The sequence below is a fragment of the Tetrahymena thermophila genome, assembly GCF_000189635.1.
Source record: "Tetrahymena thermophila SB210 genomic scaffold scf_8254010, whole genome shotgun sequence".
Classification (NCBI taxonomy): Eukaryota; Ciliophora; class Oligohymenophorea; order Hymenostomatida; family Tetrahymenidae; genus Tetrahymena; species Tetrahymena thermophila.
This window is the reverse complement of record NW_002476013.1, coordinates 35605-60314: the sequence shown is the minus strand read 5'-3', so window position 1 is coordinate 60314 and position 24710 is coordinate 35605. Positions and strand designations below refer to the sequence as shown.

Genomic DNA, 24710 nt, shown 5'->3' with positions numbered 1-24710 from the left:
ATCATGTGCATGTGTGAATATAATTAGATTATTAATTAAAATATTTTTTTATTTTTATATAAAAATGAACAATTAATTAATTCTAATTATTTTATATGTATTTTATTTATTGCTAAAAGTAAGTTTGTTTCTTTTATATAATTTAGATATTAATTAAAAATTTAAATTAAAATTAAATTTTACCTTTTTTAAAAAATTGTTTAAATTTATTTTCTTTATTTTATTAATAAAAAGTCCTAATGATATTTAAATTTTAATATAAATTAAATCATAAATAAATTTTGTAAAATTAAAATAATTACAATTTTTAAAATCAAATTAAAGTTCCAAAACATATTTAATTAGATGTTAATAATTCAATAAAGGTACTCCATAATTTTCTGCTTTTTATTAATATTTATTTATTTATTACAATATTTAATTGATTTCTAAAATAATTTTTTTATACTATGTTAAAAATTAATTAAAAATAAATAATAAATTTTTATTTTATCAATTTTATTTTTTCCAATTTATTAAAATCAAATTTCTAAATTTAAAAATGTAAAGTAAAAATTTATTTAATTACTGCATGAATATATAAGAAATTTAGTAACTATTTTTTGAATTTAGTATTTGTATAAAACGTTAATAATAACAGATAAATATCCATTATATTAAAAAAATACCAGTCTTTTAGTAATATTTAGGATAAAAGAGAGTTAAAAAATAATTAATAGAAATCTTTAATTAATATGATCATGGGTAAATATTGAATTTATTGCAGCTTCGTACCTAGCCAACTATTAACGAACTAAATACTGGTTAAAGAGAACTAATTGAATTAGTTTTTATAGAAATCTCTTTCAATAATCATTGAAACTTTTAATATTATAATATTGTTTTTAAATATGCAGAACTAATCAGCTGACTTATATAAATTACTTTAATGTTTGTTTAATCCAATTTTAATATTTGTAAAAATTATTAATACTATTTTCAGTTTTAATTCATATTAAACTTACAAAAAAGAAATAAAAAGTAGCAAGTAAATAACCAAATTTTCAATTATTAAAAGTAAGTAGACTTAGGAACCAAAAAACAGCATCAGAAAGCAAGTAATTTTTAAAGATTTTAAGAAAATAAATTACATAAATTATCCTTTTTTCGAATTATTTTAAATGTTTTAAGCATAATCTATTTGTTTTAGCTGAAAAAACATTTTGCAGTTTTAGGCAACTAGCAAAAATTGTGTAGAAGTTTATTTTTAATTATTTCTAATGTTTTAATATTAGCAAAATGTAAGGAGTTAGTGCAGTGTCAGGAAAAAAAGGGGGAGGAGGAAATTTAGGTACTCTAGGAATCCCTATTAATCCATTTTTTAGCCAATCAAAAAAAAGAAGTCAAGTAGATTAACTATTTGATAAAAAACCACACTTTGCATATTTATAGAGTGCAGATGGCTGTAGTGAATAAATGTAATTAAGCAGAGGATAAAAAAGTTCATAAGAAGGCAATGAAAATAATTAAATTCCATAAGAAGTAAACTTAAAAAATGAAAAGAGCAAAATTTAAGAATTAGACTAACAAAATCTTGATAAGAAATAAGCTTCTGCTGAATTAAAATAAACTATTTAAGATTTTATACAAATTGAAGAAGATTAAAATATTTAATTGGGTAGATTCGAAGATGGTAGAAAAACAAAGGCATATTATTCAAGATTTATTCTCATAGATCAAGCAATATCTTCATTTTCTGTCCTATCAATAATTATTGCTGTCTTAGAGTACGACCTAGAATTTAATGCAAGAGAAGAATTTATTGCTAAAGCTTTACTTTATATGACTTTTCTACTCACAATTGGTAAATTATTATAAAGTCTAAAAAAATAAATGCTAGAAATTAACAAATAATTTAAATTCAAAGATATTTATTAATTTTTTTTTAATGATTCTTTTATAAGCTGAAAAAAAAGATTATTAAATTTATGGATATTTATTTTCCTTTTATGTGTTAAAATAAATAAATAAATTATTTTAAATAGGTATGATCACTCTCACTGTTATTAGATATTAAGCTAAATTGGAATGGCTGAAAACTAGATAAGCAATTTCTTAGAAAGCCAATTTAATTACTTCTGGATATTTAAAGTCGATGATCATAGAAATTATAATATCAGCTGTGCATCCTATGCCTTGGACATGGTAAGTTCGTCTTAGTTTTTTCAATGATCCTACTTAAGCTACAGCCTACTATCATCTTAATGAAATATTTTTACTGATAATGCTTTTGCGAGTCTTGCTAATCGTTAGAACTCTTTTAACTTGTTCTGTTTGGTATAATAATCGTACATAAAGAGTTTGTAATATGTATGCTGTAGAAGTTGATTATTTGTTTACTGTTAAAGGAATTATGGAAACACAGCCATATGCTCTGATTATTAGTGCTTTAATTATATCTATTTTATATTTTGGTTTTATGATAAGAATATGCGAAGCTCCTTTATACAGGTAATTAATTTATTATTTAAGTTACTTTTAAAATTAATTAATTCAAAAATAGAAACTAGACTGATGGTTAACTTTTACTTTACAGCTTCTCGAACAGTCTTTGGGTTATGTTAGTAACTATGACAACCCTTGGTTATGGTGATTATTGTGCTAAAACTAGTTTAGGGAGATTTATTACATTTTTAGTCTGTATTTGGGGAGTGTTTATTGTTTCTATGATGGTAATTACTTTAAGTAAAACTTTAGAATTAACAACTCTTGAGGAAAAATCTATCGCCGTTCTATAGAGATTGCGTTATAAGGAATTAATGAAAAATCATGCTGCCAGATCTTTAACTATACTTGCAAAAATAGGCCTTGCAAATAGAAAAGGATTGCTCTAAGGTTAACATAAGAAGGAGTAAAATTAAAGTCTTTATTAAAATTATAAATTTAGATTTTTTTTAAAAAAAAAAAGATTACAATCGAAACTTAGAGATGCCTTAAATAAATTTATGAAAGCACTTAGAGCGTATAAGAGTATTGTAGATACCAACATTAATGAAGAAATGGTATGCATATATCTTTAAATTTTTTAATTTTATACAGAAAATAATTAATTTTAAAATAATTTGAAATTAATAAATTTTATTTATTTTACAAATGAGTTTTGTTCCAAAAAAAATAATTTTTTTAATGTATGTAAAAAGGGCAGGCAATTTGACTTTTTGAATGAAGATTTAATGTAAATTTAAAGAGAATAAAATGAAATGCTGATGAAAAACATTTAAATGATGCAATAATTGTAAATAGATAAATAGTAAATAGAGTATTATGCAAAACATTTATCAAAAAATTCAGTGCTCTAAATGAAAAGCAGCAATGAAAATAATGAAAAAAATATAGATACAAACTTAGATTTTTTAACTAGAAATAATTCCCCTAAAATTGAATGTATTCCTAGTTCAAACTAAAAGTTGTTACATTAAGATTAAACAAATAATTATAGAGATTTCTCAGATTAAAAAATTGATTATGTGGTAAATATTTTTACTGATGAATGAATTCTAAAAGACTTTAAAACTAATAAACTCACTTATAATAATTAAGCATTTTCCAACTTTATTTAATTGCTTTAGCTATTAATTTATACTTTAAATTGAGTAATATTTATTAAAATATATTAACTTGTTTATTTATTTACTTTTCATTTTTGTTAATGAACAAGCCAATTTTATTTTCTTCCAAAATGAAATTATTTAATTTGTTAAAAAAAGAAATTAATTTATAATTTAAATAATTCATAAGAAAAAAATAACTTAATAAAAAAAATACTAATTTTAATATATAAAGTAGGAATAAAATATTTTTTTTAGCTATTTTATTTATCATACATATAAAAAAAGCATTTGTTAGAATATAAAATAATAATAATCAAATAACTATTTATATACTTTTAACAATCTCTTACAAAATTTTAAATTAGTTTAAATAAAAATTAATTAGATAATTTAGGTATTCATAAATTAATTAGATAATTTAGGTATTCATAAAATAATTAAATAAGAATTATTTAAAATATTTATTCTGACAAAAAGTTTTTCTTCTTCTTATTTTCAGTTATTATATTAGTTTATAAACATCTTAAATTTATTTGCAAGTTTATTTTTTTATTTTTAAATCTTTAAAAAAACTTGCTCAAATTATCCTAAAAGTAATATTAAATATTTTTAAATTAAAATGTATTTCCATTAAGAAATATTTTCATTTAAGTAGGAAAATTTTATATATATAATTATTATATTGTTCAAAATTACATGTTTCACGACAGAAATTAATTGCACCAAAATCTTGTATTTATTTTTGCTACCCCACTTCAGATAATTTAGCTAAATTTAAAATTTTTTATGTAAAAAAAATTATTTATTTTTGAAATTATAATAAATTAAATTATTAATTTTTATTCTATTTATAAAGTATAAAATTCAGATTTTTTTAATAAATAACTAAAAAATCTATTTCATAATAAATGACATACAAACGACGGAATTTTGAATGGCATCTTGCTATATAAATTTAAATTAAATTAAATTAATAAAAAAATTTAAATTAAAAATATTAGCTACGTTTAATTAAAAACAAAATATTTATAAGAGAAAATAAGTAAGGTTTTTAAAAGATATACCACCTAATAGATATTAAAGTTTTAGGGGGCTCTTTACTCATCACGATTTATCTTAAATAATTGTGCAATCTAAAGATTGTCAAAAAAAAATATATTTATTATGGTTTGAGAATTTTTATTATTTATTTTTTTAATGGCTAAAGTTAAGCTATTTAGAGCAGGATTGAGAAAATCAAGAAACATAATCTATATTTTCAGAAACAGAGTTAATTATAAAAATTGTGAAGTTGAAAGCTTATGCGGTTTTGATTTGATGAAAAAAGATATTAAATTTTTACAAAATGAATTAATCTTACACTTCCTTTGTTTTTAACTATTAGTATTATCATTGTTATTGAATTTTTTATAAGCTAATAAAGGATTTTCTTAAAAATTTATATTCTCTCTCCTAATTTAATCATAATCAATTAAAAAATCAACTTTTATATCTAAAAAAATATTAAAAAGATAAATCAAACTTAAGAAAATCAGTTCTAATATAGATGTCACAAGATTTGCAATAGCCTTTACATACTAATGAGCAAGATCCTTAAATTATCTAAAACTAGTATTAAGAGTAGCCTTATTAGTAGTAGTAGCATTAATAATAAATGCCTTATTAATAGCCTCCTCCTTATTAATAGCAGCCTCCTTACTAATAGCAACCTCCTTACTAATAGCAACCTCCTTACTAATAGCAACCTCCATACTAATAGTAACACTATCAATAATAACAAAATTATCCCCAAATGTTAGGCAGTCAAGATAGATAAAGTATTCCTAGTGAATTTAAATAGAGTTAATAACATTCTGATGAACCTCATAATCCTCCTTATCAAGGTGAATCTGTTTCATAAATTAAAGATATGGACTAATGGGCTAGAATCATTCCTTGCTTTCTTCTTGGTCTTTCAACAACAATCATTGCATCAGTCTTTTTAGTGAACTGCAAATAAACATCACCTGTTGTCTATGTTTCTTCTGCTGTAGCTTTAATGATAGTTCCTCTTGTAATTTACAAATTTGATGTTTCCTCTAAGTTTATGAATTTCATAGGATCTTTGATATCAATGTACTTTATGATTGTTTTAGCTGTTTATGTTGACAATCAAAAAAATGTAGTCATTGATGACGATTAATTTTACAATTCTTTTTGCATAAAAGAAGGTAGCACTACAGTTTAATCAGGAGTTAGTTATGGTTTGATTAATTTGTTAGGACTTAGCATGTGTCTTTTACACACAGTTAACATGACATATTATTTCTGCCAGACTTGGAGCTTGTCAAAGCACCCTCTTAAATAAAAGCTTGAAGACTACACTATAGAGCTAATTTGAATTAGCTATTGAATAGTTTGATCATAATTACAAAATTATATTCTAATAAAAAATAATTCAAATATCTTCTCATAATTAATTGGTGTTTTTGTATAATTTTTGTATTCATTTAATATCATCTGCCAACCAAAACATTTTTCGCTTAAGATCTAGTTTTTCATTTTTATTGAATAAATCCCTATATAAAATTATACTTCGTGTTGTCATTTATAATTGATTTTCTTCAAAATATTTAACAAATTGTAAATTTTTTAAAATAAACTAGGTTTAAATATAAAAAACTTTTACATTTTAAATAAAAAAGTTAAATGAAATTTCTAATTTTTTACTTTTTTTTATATGATTTTAATTCTAATATGTTTTTTGTGATATTTTATTATTCAATTTAAAAAATACTTTCATATTAAGTAATAAATTTAATCAAAGACTTTGAGATAAGAATCAAATGAATTAAATTATTTCGTTATTATTTAAAATAATTTTTTAAGAACTCATCTCATTCTTACTTATTTTTAATTATTCTTTGCAAATTTAGTGATTTTACTCAAATTTTTAAGTTAAATTTAAAATAAAATGCCATAAATTTGATGAAAATAAAATTAAATGAAGAAATAGCTTTCAAAGCAAAAATATATTAAAGTTTATAAGAAATATTTTGCGCATTATTTTTGTTCTTTAAAATATTAGGGCTAATTTTAGCAAATCTAAAAAATAAAATAATGTTTACGAATCATTAACTCCTCCATTATCTTTATTTTATTATTATTAAATGATTTTATCTCAAATAAATAAATTTAAATTTAATAAATAAAATAATCTTTATGAGCCATTCATTAACTCTCCAATTATTTTGTTTATTTTTCAATTATCAAATTATTTTATTTATAAGAAATTAATTTTGATTAAAAAAATTTTTGGCTAATTTCATTTTTTTGAAAAATTAGCTTTTAAATTATTTTTTATAAATTTAGAATTTATTTATAAGTTAAATTTATAAATAAAATCTAAGACATAATAAATGTATAAAGTCTGATAGCAAAGGGAAGTAAATTATAAATTAATGAGAAATTTTATTAGGTTTATGAGTCACACTCTAGTTAATGCGGAGTACTTCAACAAGGAATCCTGAATATTAATATTTTTATTTATAAAAATTAACAGACAATAAATAAATAAATTGCGGACTTTAAATACAGAAACGAGCTGTTAATTTTTAAAAAAATAATCAAAAGTAAAAAAATAAATATCAAATAAAAACTTAAAAAGATACCAAAATAATAAATAAAAAAAATCAGCTAAATTGAGGAGCGATTTCAATATATTCCAAGCAGCCTCTTAAACTTAAAGTGAAAGAAGAGAGCGCAAATAAACTCATATGAATTAAGTTTAAAAATACAGTGAGATAGCCTTTTTGCTATTTTTACTAGCAGGTAACACTTTCAGTTTGTACAATTCTTTTGCTGTTTTCCACTTCCAATACAATCGCTAGCCAGAGTAGAGAGAAGCTCTCAATCAATAGTTTGACTACTTGACAAACGGCTATAAGCAAAGCACTTTTTGGTTTTACATGAATATCAAGCTCGGCTTTAACCTTCTTTCAGAGCTCGTGCTATTTATCATCATCTCCTTGAAAGTTTCTGATCAAAAATATAAACAATATTACATTGTACAGATGGTTTTAGTGATTCTCTAACTCCTTGTTACCTTCTAAAATATATGGCCTTTTTCTTCTCATAGCAAGTATGGATTTGATTTCGAAAAAAAGAAAAGATAAGTTCTACTTACTTGTTCAGAAGAGCCAAATCAATTCTAGTACCACCACAATCTAGTCTGCAATTTTAGTGAATCTCTATTCTTTATGATCAAGTGCGCTCAAGCCCTCATTATTATTGCTTTCATTTCTCTCAGTGGTATTTCAGCTTCATCGTTCTTAAAGACCAGATACCCTTAAGTTCTTTCTGAAAGAATCAGAAGCATTCGCAGTAGAACTGTTTCAGATATCGAAGACTAAGAATCTAATAAAATTTCCTTTTTCTCTTCTGCTCCTAAAAAATTACCTAACGGTATGATTCCCTCCCGTACAGTCACAATCAGTAAACTTCCTGATTCAATAACTGTAATATCTAAGCCTCGCAATTCTTAGGTTGCAGCTTCAACCAAAAAGTAGACTACAGAATAAGTTAAATAGGAAGCTAAAAAGAGCTCTAAAATTCGTAGACCATCTTTTTGGAGCAGTTCATATGCTAGAACAGAAGCTTCTTCCTCCCAAGCAGAAGACTCATAGAGTGACATTGACCACAGCTGGTAACCTAGCTATATCACATTCTCAGATTCAAAGAAAAATATTCACAGTGAGAAATCAAATACTTTGGATTTAAATAGCAACAGAACTAGCTACTAAGGATACTAACCTCCTGCTTATGGAGTTTCTAATCCTAGATTAAATTTTCATAAGCACTATTTGGATAGAAGCTTAGATGAAGATTAGCTTGATATTGAAGAAAACAAGCAGCTTTGATATTAATTATTAATCAATTTGCACTAATTTACTAACATAAAACTTAATTTAATGATTAAGTCTGCAAATAATATTAACTCAATCAATCATTCATTCATTATAATATATAGATAATATTAATTTAATTAACTTGTAACATATTTATTATGAAGACTAATTAGTATTTGTTCTTTCTTACTTTTGAAGTAGATTTACATACATTTTTCAATAAAAAAGTAGGTAGGTTTTTCAGAAAAACCTAAACAAAAATATTGTTTTCTTCATTAAAAAAGAAATTATTAAATTAAATCGTTTTCATGAAAGTTAATAATGAAGAATAAAGAAGAATAATATTTAAGAGATAAGTAAGAATGAGTTATCAAATAATTTGAAATTCACATAGATGAACAGATAGATGAAGATCTAATTATTTATTAATTAATTAGAGCTATTTTTTCTTATTTCGATTAAGAAATAAATACTGAAAAATGAATTATTTTCCAATTTTTCTCTCAATTATAATAAGAAAAATAATTTAGAAGTGATTCTTTAATCTAAAAATTTTATTATTAATTTTTATTGGTAAAAATGAAATACAATATCATATTTTATATCAACTCTTTCATAAATATTTTATGAACAATCTATGAGAATTTTTATCATTTTTTAATGTATCTGGAAGCAAGTAAAATATTTTTTACAGTCAAATTCAAATTATTAAAAATATAAATTATGCTTTTATATTTCAAATTTACTATTAATCTAATTGAATATTTTAATTATATTTAAAGCATCTCTTAATGTTAAAAGCTAGTAAATCAGCAAAGTACTGTAGGCTTTCCAAGTAGAATATTTGCTCTCTTGGAATATAATTTGATCTAATATAAGCGTCTTATACAATTTAGAAGACTCCGATAAGCTCATTTTCTTAAGATATTACAGGCACGCTAACAACAGGTAATACTGTCTCGATATCAACGTTGAAATTGGCATTTGGGTGACTCAAGGGATCAAGAGTCTCTACTAGTTTCATCTAAATTAGTGCTTCTCCAATTACTCCTGAATTAAGAGGGTATTTTTCTAAATTATTTATGCAAATTTTAGAATCTTTAATTAAATAGACAACTGCTTAAGGAGTTAAAAAGACCTCAGTTAGTAATTCTTGAGCTTTTTTGATTAATAATCTTACATCGTCAATATAATTAAGCTCTAGAGTTGTCTTTATATTTATAATAATATATATATTCATTGATTTGATTAAAACTAAACAATAAAAAAGTACTTTCATTAATTTCATGATCCTATTATTATTATTGACAGACTGCTCAAATTCTAATACAGATATGATCTACTATCCTATGTTATCTATTAATAGTCTAATTATTTCGTCTGTTGTAACTTAAGTATCATTTTTTTTGTAATTTATTATCTGTATTATACCTTTTATTTATATATATATTATCATGATATATGAAAAATCACTAAACAAATTATTATCTCTCCATTTTTTAAAAATAAGTTTCCATAAAAAATTATTTTTAGATTTGAAACTTAAAAATTACTTTTGATAAATGCCAAATAATAATTTATTTTTAAAACAAAAATAAATAAAGTAGACTGTAAAAAAATAATAAAATTATTAAAATTCAACATTAAGATTTTATTTTAATTTAAATTAAAAAAACAAATTTATTTTACCTCTCACTATATTTTGTTTATCTTTAATTGGAATACATAACATATTTTTTATATTTTTATGGAAAATCCCATCATATTCTTTGACAAATCTGGGATCAGTTTCGATATCTTCAACTCTCAAAATATTTTCGCTGTTTAGAGTGTGCATTAGTATACCTTTTTTGGGATCTACTTTTACCATTTAATTATCATTGTTTTTATCTGCAGTCCATAATTATTAGTTGTATTAATCTTTGATGTAAAAGACAGCATGATCACACTCTATGTTATTCATTATTTCCTCCATTATTGTATTTATAACTTCTTGTGCACGGTAACATCTAATAATGTAAATTTTGTTAAGATATTTTTAATTAATTTAATTAACAAAATTTTTGATTAAATTTTAATAATTTTACCTGTATATCTTTTAATTGGATATTGTTAATTTTTTAAGAACTATAGATTAATCAAGCACTTTTATGTAGTCTCTTAACAAGTGTCTTATGTCTTCTGCAATCTTTTATCTTGTTTGATATGGCTCACGTACAATATTTTCTGCAAAATCGTCCACTGATTTAACTTAATCTTCAAGTAACTTTCTTTATTAGCTAATTTTAGAAGCCTTCAGCTACTCGAGTGATTTGTATATTTAATTATTCTAAAAGAAATCTAGTTTTCTGCCTATTTGTTATGATATTTTAATAATTTATTACATATATTTAGAAGCTTTTAATTTAAGTAATATAAATGTAAATCAAATGAATTTGATTTCTTACTTTTTAAGTTTTATTTGTAAGAACTTGACTATCTATTATAGGGATATTATATCTATGACACAGAGTTATTTTTACTTAAAGAAGGTTTATTTTCGAGTATTAAGGACTATTGTTAGGATATTGGTAATTCATTTTAACTACTGGGTCTATATAATTCATTCTCATTGTAAGTTGTATTTACTCTAATAATTAAAGTATTAGATTTTTTCTTTTTAAGCAAATCATCTTCACTATTTTTATGAGATAATATACCCTCATCATGGTGAATTTAAAAGCTTTCTTTGCTTATAAGTATTGGCGCTTGTTTTTCTTAGAAAGTAATTTGCTTTTTGATGAAGTTATCTTTAGGGATCACTAGCTAACTACTCTAATTAATTGTAAATTCCTTTAATTAACTCTAGAGTGCATTATGCTTTTATAGTTAAAGCTATTTTAATTTTGGAAGTGAATGCTATCTAGAATTTGTGCTGCTATTCCTTTCAGTTACTATACTTTTGTTTGGCGTTTTCATTCCTTCACTATACTCTGTACTTGCCCTCACTATTTCTCTCATTTCTAACTATCTTATATGCTCTTTAGAGATTTTAATATCCTTTGATAGAGTAGTAATCATCTCTTCTCTTTTTTTCAGTGCTATATCCTTAAACCCAATCTGATAAGTTAAATTCTAATTCTCTAAGGTAAGTCTCTTAATTACAGACATTAATTGCTAGCAATTAGAACATTTAGACATATTTTCTGAGTTTTCTGTAAATATTTACCTTTTTTGCTAATCTTCAGGGTTATTGTAATCCTAAAACATTTGATATTAAAGCTTCTAAACTGAGTTTATTCTTTGATAAAATTTAATATGATAAAGTAAATATTAATTTTTCGCAAATGAACATACAAGCCGATTTTATCTTTCCTAGGGTTGACCTTGCTATAAAGACTCATATATAATTTAGCTAAAAGTACTTTTTACAAAAAATAGGTTTTTTAAAAATTTAGTTGACTAAAAACTATTTAATTAATTTAGAATTATTTAAAATATCTTATGATACTTTTTAATAATAAATGATTTAACCTTATAATTACATAAATATTTGATTACAAATTTACAAATAAAAATTTGAATTATTAAATAAATCCAGTAACAATCTAGACTTTACTCTATTAACGCATTGAATAACTTCTGATTAAATAGGATATTATTTATATTTTAATTATATTCAATAAAAAGTATGAGAAGCTTTCATTTAATTTTGTACAATTCATTAGTATTATGCAAGTCTTCTTGATTTAATAATCCATCGTTGGATAATTTTTAGATTATTTCCTTGATATCTATTTTCCAGTTTATATATTTAATAATTAATTAACAATGATGATGATTTTTACTTTTTTAATATATATTTTACCTTTCTTATCGTTGGCTGTAAATAATCCTATTGATAATTTAAATCTTTTTAAGTTCGGTATTTGAGTTATGTAATCTTTTATAGTCTTATTGTCATTCCTTTTAATTATTTTTGAATGGTAAATTATTTATTTTAAAAATTAACAAAATATTTATGGTTAATTTCATTTAAACATTTCTTTATCAGATAAAAGTTACAGTTTTTGTGGCTACAGTAAAACTAATTGATAATTTAATTCTGTGGTTAATATTATGATACCGATTAATTAAAAAGTAAATTATTTGAAATATCTCTGCTTATATTTTAAGGCATCAAAATATTTGAATTTAATGTTTTTTTTTTTATGTAATAAAAAATTATTGGTTTTCCCAAAGATAATCTTTATGGTTAATCTTATTTTTACAGAAATGAGTATTTTTTATTAATTAATTAATATTCTTCCCAAAAATTTATACAAAATTTTTCATATTCAGTATGCATTTCATTTAGCTCTAAGATTGAAAATTATTGAATGTAAAACTGATTAAAATATTTAATTATTTATTATTGTGTTTTTCCTAGTAAAATTAAAAAAAATAAAATATTTACAAAGAATATTAAGAGTTGAGTGTTTCAAATATTTCTTTTAAAGTATGCAATTCTAGTCCTTCTTTGAATGCATTTACAAGCTATGAAGAATCAACTTGCTATTATAATATAAAAATATTTTAATATTTTTAATTCACTATTTATTTATTTACCATTAGATATTTGAAAGATGTATGCTTATCGCTTTTTATATGATTCCATTCGTTCATAAATTTAGTCGAGTTAATTTCTTGTTTTGTGGATTGCTCAATAATGACTTCCTTAATTTTTTATTTACCTATTTCTATTGCATTATCTATTTTATTGTCTTCTTTCTATTACTCTTCTTACAATTTTAATATTTGTTAAACCTCAATAGAGTTGTTTTAATTTCCTTATGACTTCAAAATGCTATGTCTAGGCTTAGCTTCTTTGTGAGGAACATCTACAGTTTTTCCTAAACTCTAAACCTAACCAAAATGTACTTTCTTATCATCATCATCTTCGTCTTCATGAGTATTATGACTGTGTTTTATTTCATCTTTAACTTCTTTGAATTGAGGTTTATGTCTAAAAAATTTAGGGGAAGAAAATTAATTAATTATTTATTTACTTGTAAAACAGTAAATAATTATACCTAGGTGATCTTTTATTATGCTCTGAAGGTTTACCATCTATATTTTTCAAGTGAGTAAAAGCAAAAGAAACTTCATCTTCATCTACTTTTTCATGAGGTTTTTCTTAAAAGTATTTGTTATGAAGCTATTCAACTTCGTTTTCATCCTCTAAATTATGTTTTAATATGTGTTTTTTAGGTGAATGAGCATGATCTACAAAATGATGATGTGCACCCTTTTAAGCATCTTAAGCTATATTCTTCTTAAAATGAACTTCATGCTAGCTTTCTTCCTAAGGATCTCTATCATCTTCGTTTTTGAACTTTGAATGATGTTTTATAATTCTTCCGTCTATATCTTTTATTTAAGCATGAAAATTCTCAGCAACTAAAGGGCTATTCTTTAGAATCGAATTTCTAGGTTTTAAGTTATGTCTTGGAGTGAATGTTTAAGTAGGAATTTCAGCTCCTTTAAACTTTACCTTTTTTTTAAATTACATACTTTAATATCTTTATCATTAAATCAATTTTTATTTATTAAAAAATATATATTTTAAATAAAAAACAGTTAAAAATATATTATTTTAATTTTTTTTGATAAAACCTATTTAAAGATATTACAGTATTGTTTTATTCCTCAGATTAACCTTATGGCTCTTCTTCATGCTTAATGAGTTTAGAATCAATATTTTTGACCAAGTGACCTAAGTCATGAGAGTTCTTGAGTATAGAGTGATCAGGAACTTCATCTAAATGATATGAATGCTACCTCTCATTATCAAGCTCTATTGGTTATTCTTTGAAGAGTATAGAGCGTTTTCTGTCATCTTAAGTCTTTTTATCATCTTAATTTTCATGAGGGGCAGACTTATCAATAATACTTAAACGAGTGAATCTATTTTGAACTATAGGCACATCTTCTTCATCATCATCATCATCATCTTCCTTTTTTTTATCATCATTTTCATTATCATCATCGCTTTCACTTATATCACTATCACTAATATCTTATATTTCTAGTTTTTCATATAGATCTTCATCTCCTTTTCCATCTAAAATCTTTTTTGTAAATTAATTAATAAATAAATAAACAATTGCAATTTTAATAATATTTCTAATTGAAATTTTAAAAATTTTTTATAAAATTATATTTAAATATTTCAAGTTATCTTTTTGTGATTATCAGTTTTACTTATTATTCATCAAAAATAATTTTAGAAAGTTTTTACTAATCCTTGCAGTGCTTTTTGCTTTCTTTCATTTAATGCTGTCTCTATTAAAGCTATTTCTTTTTGAGCTTCTTTATTATCTGGTTATATTTATAAGGCTTTCTTAAAATCTTCATGAGCTTCTTTAATCTTTTTTAATTTCTTTCTTGCAGTACCTCTTCTCAGATATGACTTTACGTGATTTGAATCTATTGTAATTGCACTTGTGCTGTCTATTTCGGCCTGCGCATATTCTTGGAGCTTAATATTAGTCATAGCTCTGTTTGAATAAATATTAGCAAAAAGTAGCTTTTCATCGCTAGTAAGAGCTTATTAGTCTTTTAGCTGATTTATGCATTAAGTGTATAACTCATTTGCTGTTTTATAATCTAAGCTCTAATAAGAAAGATTTGCCTATTATTTTTATGAAAAGATACTAAATGATAATTGCTTTTCTTAAAAATTAAATCTATTCAAAGGATACCTTATCTTTCAAAGAGTTGATATCGACTATTGTAGAGCGTTGACTATTTATTTTAATTTAAGTTTTAGGTGCTGCTCTAGGTTTACTTGATTGCATTGATTCATAGGGATTTACAAATTTAGATTATTCTTCATTCTTTTGCTTTTGTTCAAGACTTTCTATTTCTTAATCCTGTTGATAAACAATTTTTTTTAATATTTTAAAAAGGAGGTTTTTAATTAGAATTGCTTACGACATCAAACTTATCCCATGCCTTATAATAATCTTTAATAGAATTTTAATCTCTAATCAATTATTAATTCTTTTCTTTGGTCTAATTTTCTTGCTATGAATTTTATTCTTTCTTATCCTCTGATCCACTAACTTAGATATCTGCTTTGCCTCTAATAGGAGCACTAGTCTAGTTTATAAATGAATGATAAAATTACAATAATCCGTTACATTCAATTTAAAGCGTAAAATAAGTTTTCAGCTTAATTTATTTCTATGAGTTTCAATAATTATTGCTAAAAAAAGTAAAATACTTCTTTTGATTATGTGTTTTTCTTGCTCTTTTCTTACTGTTCCATTTTCTGCTCCCAATCATAGAGGTCTTCTACATACTTCCTTATGTCAGTAGCATTATTTTTAATCTATTATTAAATTTGGTATGACATTTTATACCGATGTAACCTTTTATTTATTTATTTGTTTTTGAAAATTATTGATAATATATTATTATATCTTAAATAATTAATATTAAAAATCAAAGTTGATTTTCTCCTTAAAATATAAAACAAAAAGAACTCCAGTAAATAACCAATCAGCTTAAAGATACAATACTTCCTTATCACTCAAAATTTGTTTTAGAATGATAAATAATCATCATATTAGATTTTTTCACTTTTTTAATATAATTCTAAAATAGAATAGCTACAAAATATAATAATAAACAATTAATCCATTAGTATTTTAAAACTAGATACATAAAATAATCAAACACCTTCAAAATAAGAATATTATGCTGAAATTTCAATATTTTCAACCTCTTTCCATCTTCTAAATATTGTAGAAGAAGTATTATTGTTAGGCTAGTAAAAACGAAAATTTAATCATCTCAATTAGAATATAATTTATCTATCAACATATTTTACAAATTGGAATAACTAAAATTAATATTAAATAATGTTTAAAATAAAATATTTAAATAATTTCTCTGATTATTATTTATTTTTTAAGTTATTTGTAATTTAAATAAATAAATCTGTTTAATTATTAGCCAATAGATAAAAGAAGTTTGATAAAATTATTTAATAGTTTTAGCTTATTTAATTGAATTGTAATTAAAAATTTTCTATACTTTAAAACGCAGCATTTATTTGAGTTAGATTAAAATTTTTTAAATTAAATTTCAATCATTAACTTTTTGATCTATTTCTTATGAATAAATATTATTTGAATTTTTATTAACAAGTATTCAAATAATTATTTTCTTATAACTTTCAAAAAATTCTTAAAGAATTAATACTTTCAAACAAAATTAAAAGTAATTTGAAAATAATTAATAACAGCTGATTTTTTTTTGATAATATAAAGAAAAATAAATCAATAATTATATCAAATAAATTTATTTTCTTCTTAAAAAAATAATAATTTTTCTAAGTAATTTTTTTAAATTTTACTTTAAAATTTATATATTGTAATATTTTGCTAATCTTTATTTAAAAATAAAGAAATTTCTTAATAAAACTCACAATTAAGATATTATCTTTACATAAATTTTATAATTTTGAATAATTTTAAATTAATTAATATTAAAGTAATTAACTTAAAGCCATAAATTAATTATTAATTACAAAAATAATAATTATTTCTAATAAATTTAAAACAATAAGAATTTTAAAATTAGAATGATTTTTTATTTTAGAATATGTCAAAAATTAAAGTTAGAATTATCAAAATTATTTAAAATTAAATGAAATGTTTTTCAAATAGATGAAAGATCAGATCATTATTTTCTAACAAGTAAATTTGAGGAAATATCTTTTTTTCTAACTATCTATTTTTTTATGAAGGCTCTCCATAATCAAATCATAAACCATTATTTTCTAAACTTAAACTTAAATATTTGTGTTAATTCTCGAGTTAGTTATTATTACTTAATTATTTTATTTAGATGCAAATGTATTACAATTCATACTAATTATTTGAAACTTTTAAAAAATTATCTATCTATATAATTAAATAAATTTTCAAATAAAAATTTGAGTGATCAAAAGGGTATAGCAATTAAATGTAATTAAAAATATTTTAGCACTAAATTAAAAAGTTAAAAATAAAAAAAATAATAAAAGTTTTAGTTATGAGTGAAGCGGAAGTTGATTTTTATTTTAAAATAGATTAGGAATTGATTTATTAACAAATCCATTCCAGCAGAAAGAAATACTGTTGTAACAAAAATATAGTTTTTTTTAGGTAAAAATTAAATTTTAACAGGGGAAAATAAGTAGACACTTAACTTAATTATAAAGAAAAATAGGAATAGAAAATTTAGAATAAAATAAGAGACGATACTTATTAATGAATGAATGAAAAAATACTTTTGTGTTGTATAAGCTTTTTGGAGGGGGCTTTAAAAAGGTAATAATTTTTTTAGTAAAAGAAATGAATGACATAAAAAAAAATAATTAATTTGTTTAGTGCAAAGAAAATTTTTAAAGAAAGAATTATTTGTTTGTAAATTGAATTTTGATTGCAAAAGAATTAATTAATCAATTAAAAAATAACAAAATACAAAAATTAAATTGTACACATCAAATATATAGAAATCAAAGCAAATAAAGACATTCAAATAGGTTTCTTTTATTATTGTAAATACAAGATAAATTTCTCTATCCACTCATTCCTAAATACCTCCAAAGAAAACAGAGAGAAATAACACAAAATTTTTAGTTTTTAAAAGATCTTTTTGGCTTCAAGTCAAATTTTATAACAAGCAAAATTAGTTCACTGAATTAAATTTTCTGAAAGCTTAGCAGACAGAGTAATAAATAATGGAAAGGGAGTCAAATAACGATTTAGTTTAAGAAAATAGCAAGCATGATGCAATTTATAGGGTATCTTCAGATAATTTTAATTTAACTGGTTTGAATAAAAATTAGCCAGTTCCTTATACAGGAGGACTAGAAAAAATGTCAAGCAATATGATTAGTAATAACATATATCCAGATTAAAGCTATCTTTTGTTTAAGAGTATGTTTGATGATCCAAGCAATCCCCTTGCTAACTTATTTAAATCTTCGATTGAAAATTTTTAGTTTAGTAATAATAATAATAATCTTAGCTAAGTTCCTTCTAGCTAATAAGATCTCTTAAGTTGTTTTGGTAATAATGCAAATAATGTATCTTTGTTGGTGAATCCATAATATTTAGGAAGCTCTTTTCCTTCTGTTTCCAGCTTTCCTCAGGTTAAGACTAATAAATAGTCACCTTTATAGGGTTTAAGTTTTGAAATAAAAGACGTCAGTTCAATTAATTCAAACAACAATCACAATAATAGCTCATCAAATAATAACAATAGTGCTCTACTAAGCATGAATCAAAGTAACATCAACAATAGCTTGTTAAATAGCAATGATAACAGTAACAACAGCAACAAGAGTATCCAAAATGGATTAAGCAGAGGTATTAGCTCTAGCAATAGCAATTTTAACTGCAATTTACAAGGCTTTAATAAACCTCTTTTGAGTAATGAATATCCTATCTCAAGTTTTATAAATAATGGGTTCAACCCAAATCAAAGTATTTTGAGTAATGATATGGCATAGAATAAAGAGCCATTTACCAAAATTAGCTCATCTTCCTCTTCTTCTCGCACCCACTCTACTAAAAGAGGTACCACTATCATAATTTAAGCTTAAAACATCAACTCTCCTGCAGTTGTTAACAAGCAGTCCTCAGACTCTAATTAATAAGAAAATATTTTAAATTAAAACGAAATATTTGGCATGTAAAATTTGAACAATGATTAAGTGAAATAGTCGAATATGTATGAATTTCTTTCTAAATAAATTGATCAAAAAGTACCATAAAAAGAAAGCTCTGCAAACAACAAAACTAATATAGAGAAAATTCTCTTTAATCAAAATAAAGTAGAGGAAATAAAAAAAGAAGAATTAGAAGAGGAATAAAATAATGTGTCGGCTTCAAAGGTAAAAAAATCTGCAAGAATTTCAAAAAAGTAAAATTTATCTGGTGAAGAAAAAATACCTAATAAGAAAAGAAAAGATGATCATACACTTAAATAAAGTGGAGATCATAACTTTTCTGATGAAACCTAAGGATTGAATTGCGAGGAGAATGCTAAATCAGCTGTAAAGTTCTAGATAAAGCAAGAGGAGGAAAAAATAGAAAAGTCTAAAATTAAAAATGTTTAAATTAAAGAAGAAGACTTCCATGAATAGGCAGTATCGGAAGCCCTCTCTTCTGAAGTAAAGCCATTGAAAAACAAAGAAAAATAATAAAATACTGAAGGCCAAGAAAAAAAATCAAGCAGTCGTCAATCTTAACACAAAAATGTTTATAAAAACTTTGGAAAAGAATTGCTACGTTTTGTTCGTTGCAAACAATAAACTTGCAAAGAGCTAACCTAAGACGAATACAGATATCTTTTGGATTAGCTCACAGGAGGTTTGAATGACAAAGATACTAAGTAGACCCTACCAATCTAAAAGAAAGAAAAGTTATAACTTCTATGGACTCTAAAGACTGAGCCAAATACAGCATCCCATGCATCTTAAAGCACCAACAGTAAAAAATAAAAAAATGATCATCACAATAAGAACGATGAAGATAAAACTTAAGAATATTACTTTATTACAGAAAAAGAAGACGAAATACTTGAATCTGATAATACAGAATTAAAGACTAAGAAATATTTCAGAAAAATAAGTTGGGAGTTCTTTAATGAGTGGGCTTATCAATACGTAATCAATTCTCGTAAGCTAGACAAAAAAGAAATTCATTTAAAGTGTATTCCTTCCTTTTTATATGGTATTATGTGTCCTAAATCTCTAGAAGTATTTAAACCTATTAGAGAACACGATAAAATACCTCAAAATAATTAAAGCAAATAATCTAATGTAAACTAGAATTGAAAGAAATTCCATAAACACAATGAAATTTCTTAAATTTTATTCCAAAAGAATTTCAAGATATTTTTGCTACAAATGAGTGAGATGTAATAAATAAGTTTTACTTAAAGTTGAACTGAAATGTGCTTGTATAACTTTAATTTAAACTAGAAATAATTTAAATAAATGAAATATTATTTTGAAAACAAAAATAAATAGACTAATAGTTAATGTTGAAATAAAAGAAATAAAATAACAACTTATATTACAATTTTAATAATTAAAGTACTAACAGTTAATTAATAAATAAATAACCTTTATTAAGTTATCATACAAATTAAAATAATTAATATTATAACAATTCAATACTTATAGTTTACTTCAAATAATTAATAAAAATCAGTGAATTTTAATATATCTATCAACTATGAATACATAAATAAATAAATTAATATAATAAATAATATAAACAACCATCTTGTTCAGTAGTATATTCTTGCCATATAAAAACTATTATATATTCTAAAACTTTTTAAATACAAAATTAATATAAACTAATAAAATTTGACTCTGTCTGTTTAATTTAAAAACTCGTTAAATATCTTTGCTCAGTTAAATTAGATTAAAAATGTAATTAATTAAAGAAAGAATCTTATTTAAGCCAATTTATTCTCTACTAATAATCCAAGCATCTTTTAATTAAATGAATAGAATTTATATATAATTAATTATTCTTTTTCACTATAAAAAATATCGCTTTTGGAACTTATTATATATATTTAGTTCTAATTTTGTAATGTATATAATATATAAGAATGTGTCTATAATTATTCTAATATTTTTATTTATCTAACTAATTCTTTTTTTAGTTTTATTTGTTAAAAGATTTTTATTACATTTATTTACTACTTTTTTTTATATAAAATTAAGATATTTTTAATTAATAAGTAGCTAATTTTTTAAACATTTATGTTAACATAAGATCACTTCTCAAATAAAAAACCTTTAAAAATAAAATAAGCTTTTTCATTATATAAATCATTTTTTAATACAGCTACCAAAGATTTTTTCTATCACTGATTAATTTTTTAAAAACCTTTGATAAAATATTTATTATAAAAGTTAAAATAAATCAGAATGATTTACTTACGTTGCAAGAATACTATATATAAATTTTTTGATGAATTGAGATAACTTTTCTTAGAAAAACATAATAATTAGTTTCTATCAAATTTTAATAAGCAGCTTATTATATATTTTGCAAATTTATTAAGTTCTATTTTATTTTACAATACATAAATTTATAGACTCAAAAAAAAAAGCTTTAAGTTTTATATTTCATGCTATAAAATTTTAATGTTTTCATATCTTTAATTGGCCAGATAAGATCTTTTCCTTGGTATCTGTATATCCTCCATAAAACTTTCCATCTACAAAAATCATAGGAATAGTATCCCAATCATATTTTTGAGAAAGTTCATCTCTTTTTTGAGGATTGTCATCTGTATTTATGAACTCATATTTTGCTCCCATATTTTCAAACATACTCTTAGCACTTGCGCAATAAGGACAAGTGTTTGTTCCGTATACTTTTATTTCTTTTGCTATATTTTTTGATTTAGGAAAAGATTGTTTGCCACCCATATATCTTAATACTTAAAATCCTAGTTTTCTAAATTGCATTTAATTTTATTAATTTTTACTTATATAAAAACATTATTTATTTTTTTTAAACACAAATTGAAGATTCTAGATTTATTCTTTTTGGCAGAAGAGTAGATGTAAGATCAGTTTAGAAAACAAAAAGAAGTTTTTTTACTCATACATATGTAAACTATCATATAATTTAACTTATAATTCTTATTCTATATGAAAAATCTAATGTAAATATTAGTTTAAATAAATTATAAATTTATGAATGAATATTTTAACTAAATAACTATGTAAATTATCAAAAATTATATATTAATTATTATTCATTTTTAGTAATTTTTAACAATTAAATAACAATATTTTATTTAAAGTAATCCAAAGGGTATTAAATTCAATTTATTTTTAAAAAGTATTTTTTAAAAGAAGTTCATAACTTTTCATATAATTTTTTTTTTTTATAATAAAAACTCACACACTGCCTATCCCAATTATTATCAAAAATCTTTTTATTATTTTTTAAATATTATTTTAAGGCATTTAGCTCTTTTTAAAATGTATATATCATTAAATTCATCTATTTTTGTTAAGTAAAAATAATATTTCTAAATGAAAAGTAATTAAATTTAATGATTTTGCTGAATGACTAAAATATCATAAATTAGAAGCAATTTATTCATATTATTTTAATAAAAATACTAAATTAAATATCAATATTTACTTAAATTTTAAATCATTTTTTAAAATTGATTTTAGAATCTAACTAAAATATTTTTATGGTATATTCTACTTTTAATAAACTTTTAGTTAATAAATACTATTGATTTTTTAAAAGAAAAGTAAAAACTCATTTTGATAACTGAAATATACAAAGGATATAAAATAAATAAGAATACTAAATAACTAATTCAAATGAAAAGCTGTTCAAAAGTGTCTTTCATTTCTAAAATTTATGTATTTAATTAAGAACCTTCATGAAGAATGATGGTTGCTGATACGATAGGTCTTTTAATACCGCAAGCTCTTCCTAGAGCAGATTTTGAACTCACAAAACAATATGGGACATTTTTTTCTTCACATTCACCTGGTAAATTCATAACTATTTCAAGAGGGTCGCAGTCAGCAGCTAAAATAACTAATTCACTAACACCCTTATTTAAGCACTTTAAAACTTCATTAACTCCCTTCTTTAATTACTTATAATGCATAGCTTACTAAATTAAATCTAAAATCTTGACAGTTAATCTGGGCTCAGCAATAGGATATGGTTTAATTTATTAAGCTTCTACAGTTTCTTTGATTTATTTAATTTCTTCAGCTTGACCGTTTGTTTTTTCTTCAACTGCATTACCATTAGTAGCAGTTTTTTAAATTTCTTATTCTTGAGAGTCCATTTATATTTTATAATTCTATTTTAACTATGATATAAAAATTTATTTAAATTCTATGAAATTAATAAGATATTCTTTAATATATTTTTATATATTAAAACTATATGTGTCTTTCAATCAACCTAACAAAAATAATTGGTTTTTAACTTTATATTCTTTTGGCTTATACTATTTTTCTGGCAATCAAAAAGCTAATTCATTCATTCAGCAAAAGCCATTTAAAGCAACTGAGTAAAATTTCATTTTAAAAATTTATATTTTTAATATGTTTTGAAATTTTTATTTTCAAATAATTATTTTATTTCAAAATTACTCAACAAATTATTTAATAAAAATTAATTTGTTTTTTAATTTAAAACTTAATAATTTGCATCATCATAATAATAAACAACAAAATCAATAAATTACATTTTGAAAATAAACAATAAATGAATAAAAAAATATTTTTTTATTAAAATAATTTGTAACAACTTTTTTTAAGTCAATTAAAAAAATTTTTTTTTACATATTAAAAAAAAAATTATTGAAAGATAAATAAAATAAAAATTAATAGAAAAATATTATTTTTTGTATTTCTATTTATTTTTTTACTAAGTAATTTCTTTTAGAGTTATTAATTTTTAATTAAATATTTCTTTATTACTGATTTTTCTTAGGAAATAATTATTATTTTATAGTAGTTTTGATGTATAATATTTGACATGAAATACTTAGTTTTACTTATATTTTAAAGATAAAAATAAATAATCAAAACTTTTTTAACTAATTCAATTAATTTCTTGTTTTTGGAGTAGTACCTACAGCTATACCTCAGATTACCTAGTACTTTTAATAATAATTTATAAATATAAGTACCATGTAGCAACTCTATCCAAGTCCAGTTTAATGTGTTACCAGCACAGTATATTATTTTTAAAAAAAAATATTTTTAATTATTTTAATAATTATCAAAATTTTTATTAGTTGTTTTGAAATTAACTAAAATTATTAAAACTAAATAGATTTTAAAAAGCAAAAATATCTATTTTATTTAAAAAATATCAGAAGAATGTTGATTTGGTTTTTATGAGAGAGAATAAGTAAATTAATTTAATTAGATTTGATATTTTTTTCAAAGAAAATTAATTTGTCGCTTATATTTAATTGAGTAATCTATTAATAATTTTTTTTTTTGACATGTAAAAGAATTAATAATTTAAAACAATGACAACACTGTGTAACAAAAAAGATTAAATGAATTTTCATAAAAGCACTAAAATTTGTAAAATATAGAATTATTTTGTTTTAAATTATAAATTAATATTAAATAAATCTTTATTTCAGACAATATTTATATAATATATTTTATAGACAAGCATTA

At 22.1% G+C, this 24710-nt stretch overlaps 7 protein-coding genes across 7 annotated transcripts; 3 read left to right on the top strand and 4 right to left on the bottom strand. All coding sequences in view use genetic code 6, as the record gives it.

Annotated features, from left to right (window-relative positions):
- Window positions 1-1278: 1278 nt before the first annotated feature.
- On the top strand, window positions 1279-3533 carry TTHERM_00326720 (small-conductance calcium-activated potassium channel protein; the record flags this gene model as incomplete). The annotated part of the gene is made up of 5 exons (XM_001026435.3): window positions 1279-1843; window positions 2025-2490; window positions 2543-2890; window positions 2948-3041; window positions 3180-3533. 5 exons carry the CDS (start codon window positions 1279-1281, stop codon window positions 3531-3533), a joined length of 1827 nt encoding a protein of 608 aa, XP_001026435.2.
- A 1603-nt stretch (window positions 3534-5136) lies between these two features.
- Window positions 5137-5970, top strand: TTHERM_00326710 (transmembrane protein, putative; the record flags this gene model as incomplete). The annotated part of the gene is made up of 1 exon (XM_001026434.2): window positions 5137-5970. One exon carries the CDS (start codon window positions 5137-5139, stop codon window positions 5968-5970), a length of 834 nt encoding a protein of 277 aa, XP_001026434.2.
- A 1872-nt stretch (window positions 5971-7842) lies between these two features.
- TTHERM_000326682 (hypothetical protein) lies at window positions 7843-8262 on the bottom strand (the record flags this gene model as incomplete). Its single annotated transcript, XM_012800679.1, has 1 exon — window positions 7843-8262. One exon carries the CDS (start codon window positions 8260-8262, stop codon window positions 7843-7845), a length of 420 nt encoding a protein of 139 aa, XP_012656133.1.
- Window positions 8263-9212: 950 nt separating this feature from the next.
- On the bottom strand, window positions 9213-15854 carry TTHERM_00326680 (tetratricopeptide repeat protein; the record flags this gene model as incomplete). Its single annotated transcript, XM_001026431.2, has 15 exons — window positions 9213-9686; window positions 9750-9907; window positions 10166-10485; window positions 10564-10828; window positions 10924-11756; window positions 11813-11879; window positions 12324-12421; window positions 12912-13009; window positions 13064-13460; window positions 13528-13988; window positions 14128-14565; window positions 14736-15128; window positions 15199-15369; window positions 15431-15598; window positions 15723-15854. 15 exons carry the CDS (start codon window positions 15852-15854, stop codon window positions 9213-9215), a joined length of 4473 nt encoding a protein of 1490 aa, XP_001026431.2.
- A 2376-nt stretch (window positions 15855-18230) lies between these two features.
- Window positions 18231-20333, top strand: TTHERM_00325671 (hypothetical protein; the record flags this gene model as incomplete). Its single annotated transcript, XM_001471003.2, has 1 exon — window positions 18231-20333. The coding sequence occupies one exon, from the start codon at window positions 18231-18233 to the stop codon at window positions 20331-20333; it is 2103 nt and encodes a 700-aa protein (XP_001471053.2).
- A 1105-nt stretch (window positions 20334-21438) lies between these two features.
- TTHERM_000325651 (glutathione S-transferase, amine-terminal domain protein) lies at window positions 21439-22062 on the bottom strand. The gene has a single exon (XM_012800678.1). It carries the CDS (start codon window positions 21990-21992, stop codon window positions 21672-21674), a length of 321 nt encoding a protein of 106 aa, XP_012656132.1. The 5' UTR covers window positions 21993-22062; the 3' UTR covers window positions 21439-21671.
- An 805-nt stretch (window positions 22063-22867) lies between these two features.
- On the bottom strand, window positions 22868-23353 carry TTHERM_00325650 (ribosomal protein L7Ae containing protein; the record flags this gene model as incomplete). Its single annotated transcript, XM_001026427.3, has 1 exon — window positions 22868-23353. The coding sequence occupies one exon, from the start codon at window positions 23351-23353 to the stop codon at window positions 22868-22870; it is 486 nt and encodes a 161-aa protein (XP_001026427.1).
- Window positions 23354-24710: the final 1357 nt, after the last annotated feature.